We start from the raw sequence: 16,046 nt of genomic DNA on the forward strand, positions 1-16,046 counted from the left end.
GCCGAGGCGAGCTGTTACCAGCAGTGGAAAAACGCCATTGGTGATAGGTGTAAAATGAGCCGTGGGTATCCTGCTCTGCCTTTGAGAAAATGAAAGCTAAGATGGGCTAAACTGGAATCTTGCCCCTTATGAGGTCATAAAGGGCAAGGCTACCTCCACTTTGTCTGCTTTGTCCCCACCCCCTTCTCCTCGAAAGCTACAGACTCAGAAATGGGACATACATATAGGACATATAGGACATACATATAGGAAAGCTCATTGTGGGACTGTCTCTAGTGGCTTTAATTCTGCACCAAGGCTGCATTTCGGGAAAGAGACTCCAGATATGGTATTAGGGGACCACCAAGGTCTATATGAAAGCATCCAAACAGCACCATGTCATGGGACCTTTTAAGCTTTGTTTTATTTGATTATTACATATTATGTTCTCTAATAATGTATTTGTTTAGCAGGAGTTTGACTGATTTCATTTACCTAGGGCTGGGTATTAGGGCTGCACGATATGAGGACAATATCTAATTGCGATCATTTTGACAAATTTTGCATTTGTTTTTATTATTCACGAATTTGAGGGAATGATCATGTTGTATTATTATTTTTACTTATATTAAATCTTTTTTTTAATGATGTATAGTGTGATTTTTTTGCAAGGATCTGTACCAAGAAAAGAGGTTTTCTGTAGTCTTTAGTATAGGATTTGTAGGGCGGGCTGTGTCTGCATCACCACAAAACTTCATTCAGAATGGTATGACACATATTTTGTCTTTAACAAATATTGCACGCGATTTCGATAAAATTGTGATTAGTTGTGCAGCCCTACTGGGTATTTAATCTGAAATAAACACTTTTTGAGAAAAATTGAAATGTTTTTTTTGCACCGTTATCAAAAACTGTCAACCCGAAGGTGCTGCTGAATGCTTGGTCAGATTCTTGGTGTAGTTTACTTGTTCTTCAACTTTTGCCAGATTTATATAGTTAGTATTATGTGTAGGAATACAGCTGAACACTAAACAGTGATGCAGGGAAGTTATTTTAATGATTATTTAATATTAATATTCAGGTATTCTCAGCGCAAGTTCCAAAAATCTTCACATCGTCCTGCATTTACCAGTTTGCTGGTAAAAATTTAAATACTTGCTCTTTTCGGTTTGTGATTTGTTAGTTGTCTGCTTGCATCGGCAAAGTAAATTCTGGTATTTTACCCTACAGTTTAGTTCAAATCGTAACACAAATATAAACTGAAATGGTCAACTTTTAAAATGGTGAATCTCAGATGAAAACATCTGATTTTTCTTTTTTAGCATCTGGTTACAAGTTACTTCATTTAGTATCAATAAATTTGTTGTGGGAATGTATTTTTTACTTCAGATCATTGTTATCTAATAATTTCAAAGTGCTTTCACTAAGCCAAAAATCCCCTGCAGCACAAAAGCAGGTATTGGTCCTAATACCTCCAGTACAGTACCTGCCTGTCTGCCTGGTCTCAATCAGAACCCCCTCTGTGTGGAATGGAAGTGCCTCAGCCTTGGTAACGATTTTTCCCGTGTTGACAAGTCACAACATGGAGATCTACAGCTCGGAGAGCAGCCCTTTGGCTACGCAAGAGCCCTGCTTGCACTGAGTAATAGCAATCTCACAGGAGTAGCAGGCTTTCAGCTGGCAGCAGTTCATACGGAACAGCTCGCCGGTGCAGCTGGGAAAGACAGAGCAGAGTGGAGAGGGAGAGAGGAGCTGGTGGTGGTAGCTGTGGATATGGAGAGAGGGAGGGAGGGAGGAAGTGTAGAGGAAGAGCTGTTAAGAGCTTTGGGCGGTTTCTCTGTTGTTGTACCACACAAGTGCATCCAGGCCCTGCAGGACAAGCCTTTAACAGGCATGAGGGATGGAGAGCATGAGAGGAGAGGAGGAGGAGGAGGCGGCGGTGGAGGAGGAGGAGGAGGAGGAGGAGGTGGTAGTCTGGGGAGCTGAAGCCGACCAGTCGTGCCAGACGCCCGCTCCAAACAGGGATGTGATTTATTGTTGGACTGTGTCTCACGTTTCACTCGTAGAAAGACACTAAAATTACATTGTACAGAGAGAAATAACTTCCTCAATTGTCTTAGAAGAAAGTCCATCGCCTGTGGGCTGTGAAGATGTTTTTGGAGCATGTGGTACATCTTTAACCAGTGTGTGAAATTGAGTTTTTTGAAAGGTTTTGGCATACAGCGCCATCTAATTTTAGTTGTTTTTTTTGCTGATGGATTCTGCTTGGGTCATTTCTTTTCGACTGTCCCTACAAACCTACTGCTTAAGCATTTTATACATTAACTGTCCATAAAGCTGCCCTTTGAAACGTAGTAACCCAGAGTAGGTCATCAGAGTATGTATATTTTGCTGGGGGGCTTTAAAAAGGCTTTAGCCCAACAGGTTGAGCTTTGCTGCTCTCGCTGAATGTCCTTTGCACAGAGCAGTGCTATGAGATGACCTCACATCCTGTGTTGGTAGAGTGGGGCAAGAGGCCTCTTACACACACACATGCAGACATACTCTCTCTCTCTCAAGCGCAGCCTGGTGCTAGTTAGCCTTTAGTGCACTAGCCAGGCTAACCCCTTCTCTCCTCTTAGTGTGTGGAAGTGTTTCTACATTGCACATTTAGGCAGTCAAGAGCAAGGCACAGGCTAATGTCTTTAACTAGCCGGCATGTCTTTACCAGCTGTGTGTCTGCAGCTTTTTGGGACGTAGGATCAGTTTTATAGGAAGATTAAGAGTACAGAGAAGGAGTGGGGGCTGTTACAGACACGGGATAGTAGGACCATAAGGCAGCGACAGCTCTCTAAGGAAACAATATATCACCTCTAAAAGCAGAGTGGAAGTGTTTGGCTCTGGGACAAAAATCCTGAGAAGTAAAAATCATTGATGTGATGTCATCTTGGAGAAAGCCATTGTCAGTGCAGTGTGAGGTTATTTATGATGCTGAAAATGCAGGTGAGCATCTTGACTACTTCAGTGCTGTAGAGGAGGCTTCCCTATTTGCACAATGTGGTCATAGCATTTCGGAGTACATTAAACATACAAAGTGACTCAGGTCTCATCCTCCATTGTTTACCAAGGGCATTTGGTCACTTGATTTTGTCCTTGTGATGCTAATGAGATTAGCTAATTGCTGTATATGTTATTCTGAGTGAGGAGCTCTTTAGTTTATGGTACCTGTAAGAACCATAACCATACGTAGAAACAAATCAAGCTGGACAAATTAGCACACTAAGGTAATGGATGAATGTTGAAGGTATCAAGCTATCAAAAAAAAAAAGGGAATGTAATTGCTCAGCTCATGATTGCCCGTATGTTCCCACTCCCCACGAGTGTTTTGAATGGGGGCCATGTTGGTTCAGATTGCCATGTCATTAATCCCTCTTACTCTACAGGGGAGTGGTCAGCGACAGATGTATTTGCACTTCCTCCAGAAGGCTTTCTAGATTAGCACAAATCCTCCCCGAAAAACTGTTTAAAAACCTCATTTGGCACTCACAGCCAGACTTTGTGCTCATAGCTGGCCAAAGACAGCCATCCATCCCTCTACATCTCATTCTCTCTGAACCCCCCTTTTTTATTTAATTATTTGTTTATTCCACCCCCCCCCCCCCCCCCCCCCCCCCCCCCCCCCCCCCCCACACACACACACACACCGTGTGGTTCTCAGAGCTTAGCCCCTTGTCGATTTGGACAGGGGAGTGTAATTGTTTGGAAACTCAGTTCTTCCATTTGCATGCAGCAAGCAGCCACTTTTCTAGTTTCAGTGGTTTGACCTTGTTGTACCTGCCAGCCAGAAATGAGATCATCAGAGGAGTAGACGAGAAGCTGACATCTCTCCTCCACCTACCCATGGCTTTAAGTGATGGTTGTCATAGCAATCATTATGCCACAGAACAGACTCAGTGGGTGAAGGATGGCTTTGAATGCGGCAGCCTCAGGTCACAACCTGGTTATGACAGAACAGATAGACCTATGAGAGTTAGTTGCAGTACACAGGCCGCACAAAGTAAACAGCCACAGACATCACATGTCAAGTTCATATGGATTTTGGGCGGGGGGGAGAGAAATTACTGAGGCAATGTCTTTTTATACCTTGGAGAAAGCAAGTCAGGTATTGGTGTAACGGACAGGGGAAGAGTAGCATGGGACGAACAATGCCTCTCATTCCCATCAGCTGCCCTGGCCAGCGTTTAACATGGAGATTGGAAACGGAATAAACTCTCCCTCCATTCTCCCTGGACCTGCATGTAAATGAGGTTAGCGGTTAGCATTTCCTGCTGTGCCACAGCAATTCTTCTCCCTTTCTTGCTCCCCCTTTTTCCTTTTTTTTTTTTTTTTTTTTTTAAATAATGGCCTGAAAGTGCTCTTCCTTTCCTGGGGTAGGGGCCGGGACCAATCCTGATTAGTGTCCCTGTCCTAAGTGACAGGCTAAAATCCAAGCAAGCACTGCCTTGGGCTCCGCTGCCAAACAGCCGTCAAAGCAATACCACCATAAAAAAGGCATCTTTCCCCCATCCCCCTCAATTCTCAAGATTCCCTCCCTCTTTCGCCTTCCTCGCTCCTCTGCTCACTCTCCCTTGTCGTCCATTCTGAGTGTCTCTAATAGACACTGCCTCCACTGCTCTAACACACTGTCCCCTTACATACATTACATGCGTGCACATATAAAATTACCTCTCACTCTACGACCGCCTCCCACCGGACCTTGCTTTGCATCCCCGGGTGGACTGGCTTTGATAGAGCCAAATGTCCCTTTTGCCAGTAGGGTGATTTACAAACAATACATGGACGCTGTACACGCTCCCACCTTCCACCCTCCCACTCTCTCTCACTTCTCCTCCACAGACACACAATCACCTCTGCGAGGAGCTTCAGTATGCCAGAAAACTACGCAGCAGGGTGATGGCCTGTTCTTTTTCACACTTGTTCCAAAGAATGTACCCTGTCTACTTGAGAATGCTAGTGCGACATCCACATCTTGGTTGAATGAGGTTACTTTGTCAACCGGAGGACAAGTTGATGGGATCTGACTAGTATGCCAAGTGGCTTATAATTAGTAGTTTTCACACAAACAAACAAATCACATTAAATGGTAATCTGAGCTTTGTGTAAGATGATTTTGCCTGATAGAAAGCAAATACGCAAGGGAGTTATATTATTTGAACAGTTGCAGGCATATGCTGATTAATCAGTGTTTTGAAAAGAGAATTTTTTGAAAAATATTACTCTCTAATGAAATGGTCACCATCGCGCTGTCTTCTGGATTTGTTACTGTGCCTGTCTATTTGAAACACTGTAGACAGTACACCCTGTAAAACAACCACAGCTGCCCAGAAAATTGATCTGGTTATGTCTTAATGCTACCAAATATATTTTTAGTAAGCAAACCAGCATTAGGCATTAATAGGAAAAGAGTTTGTTTGTTATGAGCACTTAAGTGTCAGATGCATAATTTCTTGCATATTTTACACATGCATGAAGAAACACTTGAGTTTCGATCTACCATTGTGGTGTTTTAAAGTGTGGTGCATGTGTTTGCCTGTACTCCGTTTCACAAAGAAGGATGCCACCCACATATGCCTATTCCTATGAGAGGGAACGGCTTGAGTCTTGATACATATGAACAGCTCTTTCTCACGGAATCAAGAGAGTCGGTGTTGTCTAGTTGTTAGACACTAGCAATAAGCCCCATTTATTACGCAATCTATGAATGAATGTTTGTTTAAGCAATTGTGTTTAAAAACTTCCCAGTTCCTCTACATAAGGGAACCTTTTCTTTTTTACTTATTACAGTGATCAATTTGAGAACAATTATACTGTATGTGCATATTCGGATGTAGACCAATATTCAGTCCCTTAGACACAACCTTGGACACAGCTGGGCTCTGTTACGGCTCTATGACTACCTCCACAACAACTCTGTCCCCCATTCAGTTTTTGCAACTTTTACATAATTGACAAAAAAAAAAGAAGGTTTTTGTGGTCAGAAACAGCAAATACAACATTATTAAAGCACAGCTTATATTTATATATTTCTTACTATTAATTACTTAGTGATTAATTAGAAGTTATTATAAGTTTATTAGCAAAGATATCAAGTGAATGTCCAGCAGAGTTTGCAGTGTTGGGCAGGAAAAGTTAACTTTTTCCGGCGCGCTTTGTGATGTTGAACGTGACGCAGTGACCCAGGCTACTGGCTATGGGAAAGGAGTCTATCTATAATTAGAATGTTTACCGGTGTTTAAAAAACACGCATATATACGTGAATTTTGTGGAAAAAGGGTTGAAGAAAACGATTGAAAAGTAGCCGCTGCTGTGCTGCACAGCACCACGGAGAGAGTGAGATGCTTTGGATGAAGTACACGTTTATTTTCTCTTTAACAAAGGCAAGAAGGAAAAAGATTTTCCTAACACTTCTTGTCTATGAATATTTTTGTGAATTTAAGTTTAACCTTCTGGTTTCTTTTGTTGGTAAATGCACAGCAGTAACAGGATGTCAGTTAAAGGTGTTGGAATGAATCCTTGCATCGATGCATCGCGATGCGGCCCTGGATGGTTCTTTATCAATGCAGAGAGAGACCATAATCAATTATTGCCTAATGATGTTGATTGTTTTTTTTGGGGCGTTGCTTTTTTTGTTTTTGCATTTTGTCTGCTGTATTCAGGAAATGTCTTTTTCAAGAGCAGATACATTAAAAAGAGAAGTTCATACGTAAATGACTGCTTGATTTTGTTGATGAATACCATGTGTAGCAACATATAATAATATTGAGGTGGTGACGCATCGTGCGGTGACCAGGGAAGATTCACACCCCTAATATCAATATCCATGTTTGTGCTCCGACACATGTTCACTAGTGTAAATATATCGGCGGGTCTATATTATCGGCCAATATTAGGCATTTCCCCATCTATTGGGATCGGCTTTTATAATGAACGAAATATTCATTCATCAGAATCATTCATGATCTATGATTCTGATAAATAAATATTAAAAAAAAATAAGAAACTGTCAACGGTGTTATGGGTGATGGCGTTGTATAGTTTGTCCACCAGAGGGCGCTCTATAACGTCCCTGTTGGCAACACTGATAATTTTTTTAATGTGTTTTTGTTCAAAGTTTTTATATCTTTAATACTTTAATATATTTTGATATTCCTCTGTTCTGTTGTGACAATAAAACAAATTATCATATTATTTTAGTGAGCACTCATAAATAACTACAAGTAACTAATGTAAGGGAAATCAGTTTATGTTTTGTAATGCGTTTCTTGATTTAAAAAAAAAAGTCTATATATATATATATCAGATTTTTTAACCAAATATTTGTATCGGTATTGGCTTAAAAAATCCATTATTGGTCAGGCAATTATAGTTGTCGTCGTTGGTGTGGACGGCCCTTTAGTCAAGGATCCAGTAGCTTGGAGAACTATTTAGGGTGACTCATGCCATGAACGCTGCAATGTGCTTGGGTTAGTTATTACGCATATCACTGTTTGTCACTCATATTCGTGGGTTTAATCTGGCTGATTTTAAAATGAACAGGTACAATAGCCATCTATCCACGACTGGCACTAGCAGCTAATACATTCGTGAAAACAATAAATAAGACACCCTCTGTATTTATGTATTTTCCAATGTTAATTTGATGAAATGGGATTTTATTTAGTCATAAATATTTGCCATCAAGGTTTGTTGTGTACGGTATGACAGTATACTGTATTTGTTGTGGTCACTGATGTAAACAACTGAGCAGAACTATTTGATTACATTATAATTCAGATGTTTGTATAAAACTGATAAGTCAAAAATTGACATTCCTGTCTGGTTATTTTATGGCTTGATAATTTATTTACTAATGGCTGATAGCTACCATTGACATTGTCTTATTAACAGTTGGCTAGTTAAGCTATGTTGGAGGCTTGTCATTACGAAGGGGATGGCCTTGATGACTGGGGTAGCATGCAACAAATTGACGCTAAAACATTTCATCTATAGGTTATTTGAGAGACGTCAGTGAAGCCAGTGTTTTCAAGGTGGGGAAGTATCTAGACTCTACAATGGCAAATGAATGCATTATTCTGGTGGATTTCCTATTATTCTGCTTTTATGTTGCACTTTATTGTAGACATTTTAAAAAGAACAATACAAAATACACAAACATGACTTTAGAAGTCTCTGAGAGTATGGTCCAAAGATTAGAACGTGACTGCTCTTTGTCCGCTCCGTTGAAATTGGGATTGGTAGACGGAGATGGGATCTCATGTGTAGTAGATGTTTTGATGCTGTTTTTGGACTGTGACAGTGAACATTGGCCCATTTTCAGTCACCAATTAGTGCCATTAGCTGGATACTGCAGTTTTCTTCAAGCCTGGTTTGTAGATTATGGCACAAAATAATCCTTTAATCATGTAGTGAGATACTCTGTGTTCAACTGCAGAGGGTGTTGTTAAGATAAAATAAGTTCTTAAATTGCAATATGTCTATTTCTGGTCGATTAGTTACCCAAGCAGGCTTTCCTGTAATGAAAATATTCACAAGTTTGCATCAGGATGTTATTGGGAAATGGAAATTAACTCTGGAATGTGGGATACATATTAAATTGGCCATAACTGCGGGAGCCACATTAACGACACTGCTCATATTCAACATGATACTTGGCAGCAAATACACAAACTTGGCAGTTTAACTTTTTCATTTTGGAAACAGGTTTGTTAATCCCAACTTTTATACCCTTTTTTAATGGAGATATATATATTGAACTCTCATATTAAGATGTCACAACATTAGAGACAGAGTAAATAATGTTTTAGTGATACAACCCATTCTATAATGCAATACAACAAGACACGGTCTGTCCGAAGAATCTGTGTGCAAGTAAGTTGCTCACTAGCTTCCAGTCCAGGTTGTTTTTACGGCAGGACAATAGTGTAAGTAACTAATCAGATTCAGTTGCTTTATCCTCTAATCGAAATATTTGTAATTTGTCAGTTTATGCTGCAAAGATGCAATAAACATACAACTTCTCGCCTTCCAGCAGTTTTAAGTCCATAGCTTTGATGACACATCTGAGGGGATGAGCAAGTTTTTTTTTCTTTTTTTTTTCTTTTTTAACATGAGATGCTAAATATGGAAGGGAAAAATAAACCAAGGGGTAAAGTGCACTTCATCTGCAATGAAGAATTTCAGAGGTCTGGGGCTCTCAGTCATATCATTCTCTTCCAAGAACACTTCTCCTTCCTGTTTCACCTCTGGCATGCTGCCCAAAGTACCCACAAACCACGGAGGCCAAGGCCGAAAATACACAGATGGTAATTTGCACTACATTTCAATAAGACTCAACCGCCATTAAATATAGCCCTGCTGCCTGCGCCCTGATCCTCACTGAGAGTATCGCCTCACCTCGAATTCCAACTAAGAGATGAGCTCTTTACGCCTTTGTCAAAGTGTACGGGATGACAGAGATAGTTGGAGTGAGAGTAAAAGAGTTGATTCTTAGTTTTTATAATGTCTAACATGAACCTCAATCAATACACAGGAGGATTTTTTTCCTCCTGGGTCAAGACATCGTGTCAACATAATTAATTGCTAGAGGGATGTTTAATGGTTTAGCTTCCTCTTGCATGAAAGAAAAATTAGTGTCAGTTTTCAAGTCACTTACAAGAAAGGCCTTGACAACTACTATTTAATTGCCCACATACTGTATATACTGCAGGCATGTAAAGAAGTGGTGTTACTTCCCAACACAAGGCAAATGCTATCACACCATCACCAAGTTCATCAAAAGTAGATAAGTTACCTGCTCCATTGTGTGATATTTTGCTTTAGTGATCACATCTTGTTGGTTGTCGTGTTTCATCAGCTTCGTAATGGAAGTAACACGATCATTTACATGTTGTTCCTGCAAAGACAACATTTAACAGATTGATGGCGTATAATTTAATGTGAAAAGGGGAGGGGGGGGGGATATGTCTACTAGCTCCCACACTTCCAGCTGGATTAATGTAGAGCATCTGTGCTTAATATATTTATTTTTTAATATTAGTATTCCTGGTTATGAAAAAAGGAGAAGAGGGAAAGGGATGAAGGGAGTAGGGTGTATAAGAAGAAAAATTGCATGTGTAAAAGAGAATTGAGAGATTATGGAAGCGAGCGATCCTGATCCAGTGTGTCACAATTAATGGAATTGCCTTCCTCCTTGAGAGAAATGTTAGTCATTTGCAGAGACGGGAGTCCGACAGTGGAGCATCTCTCCCACCATATTGTCCAGCAGGCGCTAAGAAGGCAGCCCTGACCGCCGGGCGTGCTCATTAGCATAGCCCGCGGCCGTGGCAACCCCCGCCAGGGCCCAGCCGGACACTTAATTACCGCCGTGGCTCCTTCCTCAGTACATCCATACTCACTGCCCTCCTCCCAATGTCCTGCTCTACCTCCTTGACCCACCCACAAAGACACACACATGCACACACCAATACCATATCCCCCCTCCCAGTCATAGCAGTGGGAGATGTAATTCCAATAATTTTGCAGATGGAGATGTGACGGTTTTAGTTTTGGTATTTTGTGGCAGTCTTTTATGTTATTTAACTCTTTATAGCTTTGCGGTCAGCAATCTCTGCGATTTTAGTGATTCCCTGACCTGCACTTCCTTGCTCTAGCTCTCGCTCCCTCTCTTACTCTCATTGCTACATTAGCTCATGGGCATGACTCTTGTTTTGACATTGGCACAGTATTGATGCACCCCTGTCCAGCCTTAATCGGCTAATGGCCTCCTCTTCTTTCTTATGGAGCCAAATCAACCCCTCCCTTAACCATCCCTCTATCTGTCCCTTCCTTCGCATTGCCATCTCCTCTCCCCCTACTCTGTTCAGGCCTGGGGTCAGTGAGGCCAATTTTCATGCCTGGCTAGAGAGAGAGAGAGAGAGAGAGGCCAGAGAGAGAGAACCTTAGTAAGGTTGGCTGGCTGACTCCCGTACTAAACTCATATGTATATGCACACACACACACACACACACACATACAGTACATGCACCTTTCTCTGACCTAGAAAAGCCAGGGCCAAAATAATCCTGCCAAGTTCACAAGTGGAGATTGTTGACAGCACTGCGTGGTGAAACAATGAACAAGTACTCTACCTGTAATGCCAAACTGTTTTTAGCTGTAGTTACAGGCTGTGAGCTCCTTGTCTGTGACAGGTTAACACAATACACAGGTTTCCAAACAGTTTAAGTCGCAGAGGTGCTGCATCAAAAATAATTTTAGCTGCTCAGTGTACATCTCTGTTCAAGCTCAAGCCAGACAGTTTATTCTAGCCTGTCTCAGGCCTCACGGTCTTCTCTTTATGTAGCCTCAGCTTGCACTTTGACTTGTTTTGCCTCTCAATTTGTCTACAATGTGGTGGCGCTATACATCTTAGTGGCCCAGAGAGAAAATCCCCCGCTGCTGCACCACTGAATCACCCGTGTGTGAGTGATAACAGATCCAGACTGCTGAGCACCCCGCAGCTGTTTGTCTCAACATGCAAGTCATCCCTGCCATTACACCACTAAATAGTTCCTTTTCAGTAGCAGACGCTTGCCGCCTGGACCCGTATCTCCATGCTTCCATCACTGGGGGGGATGGGGGGGCAGTTACTGTCGCAGAGCCAGCCATTGTACTGGAGTCAAAGCAATAGAATGTGTGCCAGAAATGCAGTCGGGTGAGGACTTTAGCATTAAATCACACTCTTGGCTGTGGCTTTGTAGTCTAAACTGTATAATGTGTGCACGTGCATTAGGTTTGTCCCCGTGCGTCTGGTGGGCAGAACTCAGACGAAGACCCCTTAGAACTTGGGCTGGAGACCATGACCTTGGGAAATGTCGTTCCGCCCACAGGGGTGGCTCGCCTGTGACATAAAGCCATGGCAGTTGAGTGCATTAGTGCACTGTAGCACTCTGGCAGAAGCCTAGTGGTGTAGTGTTCAGCTGTACCTAACCCTAAGGTCTAAAGTGAACCTAGGAAGCAAGAGAGTTCAGCCACAAAGCTGAGACCCTGGGTCAGCAATCTAGCGATTTCCCTCTAACCACATTACAGCCATTAGTGGCTCTAGCTGCTTTTCACATGTCACATGGAAATGGGTCAAGCCTTGCACCGCATGACTCACTGGCTCTTTCTCCCTCTCTTTCGTTCTTGTTAACCCTACTCAGGTAGCAAAATTACTTCAAGGAGTATGGTAAAATTGGGTTCACAATTAGCACATGATGTTTTCATTCACCTGGGCGAAGGGTCAGGCACGTTGTTCTCATCACTGTCTTAACCGCTTGCATTGTTTGTGTAGGCCTACATGTATGTGAAGTCTATTAAGCATGCCTTCATAACTGGGTTGGAGAGCCCTAAGGCCAATTTTATTATGGCTGCCTTGGATTTTGGCATCTGACATTTCCTGTCAGCTTTTGGTTATGTGTTACTGGAAAATGTGTGAGAGACCGAGATGTGAAGATGTTTGGAAGTGTGTAAGCTCTGTTTGATATCTGTTGCAGCAGGAGAATAGCGGTCATAGTGGGTTGCTATTGTGGTCACCTTTGTGGATCAAGGCAAGCCACGTTGGCCATATGTCAGCCAACTCTAATGATCCCAACAGGTTGCTGGGCCGGGTTGCCAGGCAACCGTTTTGCCTTTGCCTGTAAACAGAGAGCAGGCCCACCAGGACTCTGTCAGGGTTGCAAGGGTGAAGACAGGTTTGGTGTGTGTGGATATACTGTATGGTGTGTGTGTGTGAGACATTTGAAACAATTTTTTCATTGACACATGTTTTTGCAACTGCATGAATGCCAATTTTCTGAGGAATCTCAGTCGGTTCTTTTTATCATGTTGTGTACAGTAACCCAAAGAGCTGCGGATAAACAGTTTTGACATTATTTTTTGCCCAGGCTTAGTGCTTTTGACATATTCTTATGGAGGTTTGTTAATATGTATCAGGAATATTCACTTCTCTTTGTTCGCCCTTGTCTGGCAAGCTGTAATGTTTTGCTTATGAATATTGATACATGAAGTGTATATTAATGACCCTTGGTGACCTTAACCCTATCCTTATTGGCTCCCTGGTGGTATCTGCAGGCTCATGAATATTAATCTAGTTCTGTAACCTCCATTACCCTAATCTTTGCTGTCTAGCCTCCCAGAAGGACCCGTTGTCATGGTAACCCCTTTACTAGTCTCCTCCAGACCAAGGGTGGGAAAAATACGTTTAAAAAGGACAGAAAAATCTAAATTACTCAAACATCTTGGATGCGCCCTGCATAATGCAGCTATTGTATAACGAAGAGGTTGAATTTGTGTGGAATTTTAGGGGTCTCGCTGAGCAATGAAGTGTATATTTTCCAACTTCAAATGGCCATTCCACTTGGGTTTGGGCATGTAATAGTGTTTGGGAATGTTCAAAATCGTGGTCTCAGTTAGGCATCCTCATAGTACAGATCACTAATTGCTTTGTATCATCAGACAAGCAAGGATGAGAAAAAATAAAAGTTAATAGTAAATAGTTCTTTCCAATGTTACAAGCTGTCTAACCAGAAGCGATTTCTATGCCCTCTACTTAAGTCTTCGTAAAGTTAAAGTGTTTGATGTAGAGGAATTCCTAATCAGGATACTCAAATGTTCAGATGAAAGAGAATGCCTAGTCTAGAGGTTCACTAAAGCAATATGGTCATATTTATGTCCCAATACTTGCACAGCATTTATTTCTATTCACTCACTGTCCATTTTATGTTCCCTCTCCTCTTCCAGATGTGGACAGCAATGAGGAAGGAGGGCCTGATGACGGTCCTGTGGAGGAGGAAGGCTGGTTTGGGAATGCTTCTGACACACGCTCAGAGTCTTCGTCCTATGGAGATACCCAGGATGAGCTCCTCATGGCCAGGGGCTCCTCTCCTGATGAGCGGCCTGGAGTCAGCACTGGGTCCGGGGACCACGATACCTGTGGAGGTGAGAGCTCATTGGGATGCCCCACACCCGTCCATCGTGCCTCTTTGGAACTTCTTGGACTGGATGGAGGTGCATTCTCGGCCCAGGACACACTCTCGTCTGTGGTATCATCACTGTATGGTGAGGCAGCATCTCGGGCTCTGGGAAAACCCCTCAGCAGCAACCTACGGCGCCTCCTAGAGGCCGGGTCGCTGAAACTTGACACTGGGGAGGTCCTGGGTCGGTCATCCAGGGGAGGTGCTGGGGGGGAATCTCCTCCAATAGGTTTAGCCCCACCTCTGACACTCTCCCCATCTTCCCACCATGCCCAGCAGTTAAGTGCTCTAGCCCGAAAACTGGCCAATAACAACAACAACAGCGGCTCAGCCTCACCAGCCTCCTTGGCACCCTCAGTCACCAACATTAAGCAAGAGCCCCTTGACCCCTTCAACTCTGTCACCCCTAGTAACGGCGGTGGCTTTGTATGGGCAGGTGTTGCAGATAAATGGCCACCGGCCAGTTGCTCCACGCCATGCGGCTCCAGCCTGTCCCCAGACTCAGCAATCCAAAAGTTAAAAGCTGCAGCAAATGCTGTACTTCAAGACAAGAATGCCGTGGCCTCCTCAACGACTTCTTCCTCCTCCTCCACCTCTGCTTCATCTGCAGTGCCCGCCCTCGGAGCCGGTGGTCGAGGAGATGATGTGGTGCGCTTTGATGCCTTCAACTCTCCATTCAGCCCACAGTCAGCTAGCTCCACCCTTGCTGCGCTTTCCAAGAAAGTCAGTGAGCGGAGCCAAGCCTCGTCAACGACCAGTGCTGCTACTGACCACCAATCCTCAGCCAGTTCCTTTCTCTCACTTGTGTCAATGACCTCTTCTGCTGCCTTGCTCAAAGAGGTGGCAGCCAGGGCAGCGGGAAACCTGCTGGCAGAGAAGAAGGATGCTTCCTCCTTGGCAACTGCTGGGGTCCTCCAAGAGGATGTGAAACCCTTGTTGGACAAGAACCAGAAGGCTACCACACCCTCTACACCCACCCAGAGCCTGGACTTACTCTTGCCCTCTACTCCAAAGAGCAGAGGCAAGCCCAACAGCCAAGCAGGTAATCTGAAGTCATACTATATGCATAGCAATCAATAAATGCATGGTAGTAGTAAAACTATATCGATCAAATGGTCACACCAATACAGATAAGACTAGAACTCAGCTTAGGTTAGGTAACATTTTTTACATTTTTTCACTGAAAATAGTTTTTTTTTTCTAGTGAGACACAGTTACAGAACACTCAAACACTCTATTGTTGCCTTGTGTTAAACACAGGCATCAGGCTACTTAAGATTAACCAAGGTTGCTACAATGAATAAAGTGACCTTATGTCTGTGTAGAAGAGAGACACTATGAAGGTTCAAGATCATTTCAGCTGAACTCCAATGGAAGGTTTTAATCTTCCTTTACATACTGTTTTCTTAACAGAATCGTACCAATATGCCAGAAGTATCTTCTGTGTCAATTATACTTCATCCCTTTCAGCATTCACCAAAGAACTAATAACTTATGTCATGACATGCAAATTCAAACTGATTAGTACTGAGTAGTAAACTACAGGTTTACTTGTCACCAAAAAAAGGCAACATTCTGATCTTCAATGACATGTTTTCTCTGGCCTTGATATGTTTTTGTTCTCACCTAACTGGTGCTAAAGTAGCGAGTAGTGTAGCCTCAGCTTAACTGTCAGCCGAGCAGAGAGCATAGCCGAGAGAAAACAGCCCTGGCTGGCCTTCTAGTCTGGGAAATGGTCTGTGGGCTCAACGGGGGGTTTAGACTGAGACCTCACTGCCTTCCCAGACCAGCTCGTTTGTGCTCAGATCCGCGTGCTGCCAAAAGGGGGCCGTCAGTGTGTGCTTGGCACAGTGGGGAGCCCTGGAGTCCATATCCGTCTCGGCAGCCTCCTCCTGGCTTCAAACCCCACTAGCCAGAACCCTCTGCACTGATCAGCACAGCAGACTTAAGGCCAAACACATCATACTTTCCACTGACTGGATACAGATGCGTGCGCACACACACACACACACACACACACACACACACACACACACACAC

The 16,046-nt window shown here is 43.1% G+C and overlaps 1 protein-coding gene across 3 annotated transcripts in view; it reads left to right on the forward strand.

The window, feature by feature from the left end:
• Positions 1-16,046, forward strand: part of znf827 (zinc finger protein 827) — a 68,146-nt gene that overhangs the window by 7,670 nt on the left and 44,430 nt on the right. For all 3 annotated transcript variants that reach the window (XM_034890892.1, XM_034890885.1, XM_034890899.1), the window contains exon 2: positions 13,774-15,048. In XM_034890892.1, the coding sequence (XP_034746783.1) occupies positions 13,774-15,048 (1,275 nt within the window). The remainder of the gene's footprint in view (positions 1-13,773; positions 15,049-16,046) is intronic.

The sequence above is a fragment of the Etheostoma cragini genome, chromosome 2 (assembly GCF_013103735.1).
Source record: "Etheostoma cragini isolate CJK2018 chromosome 2, CSU_Ecrag_1.0, whole genome shotgun sequence".
In the NCBI taxonomy this organism is placed as follows: Eukaryota; Metazoa; Chordata; class Actinopteri; order Perciformes; family Percidae; genus Etheostoma; species Etheostoma cragini.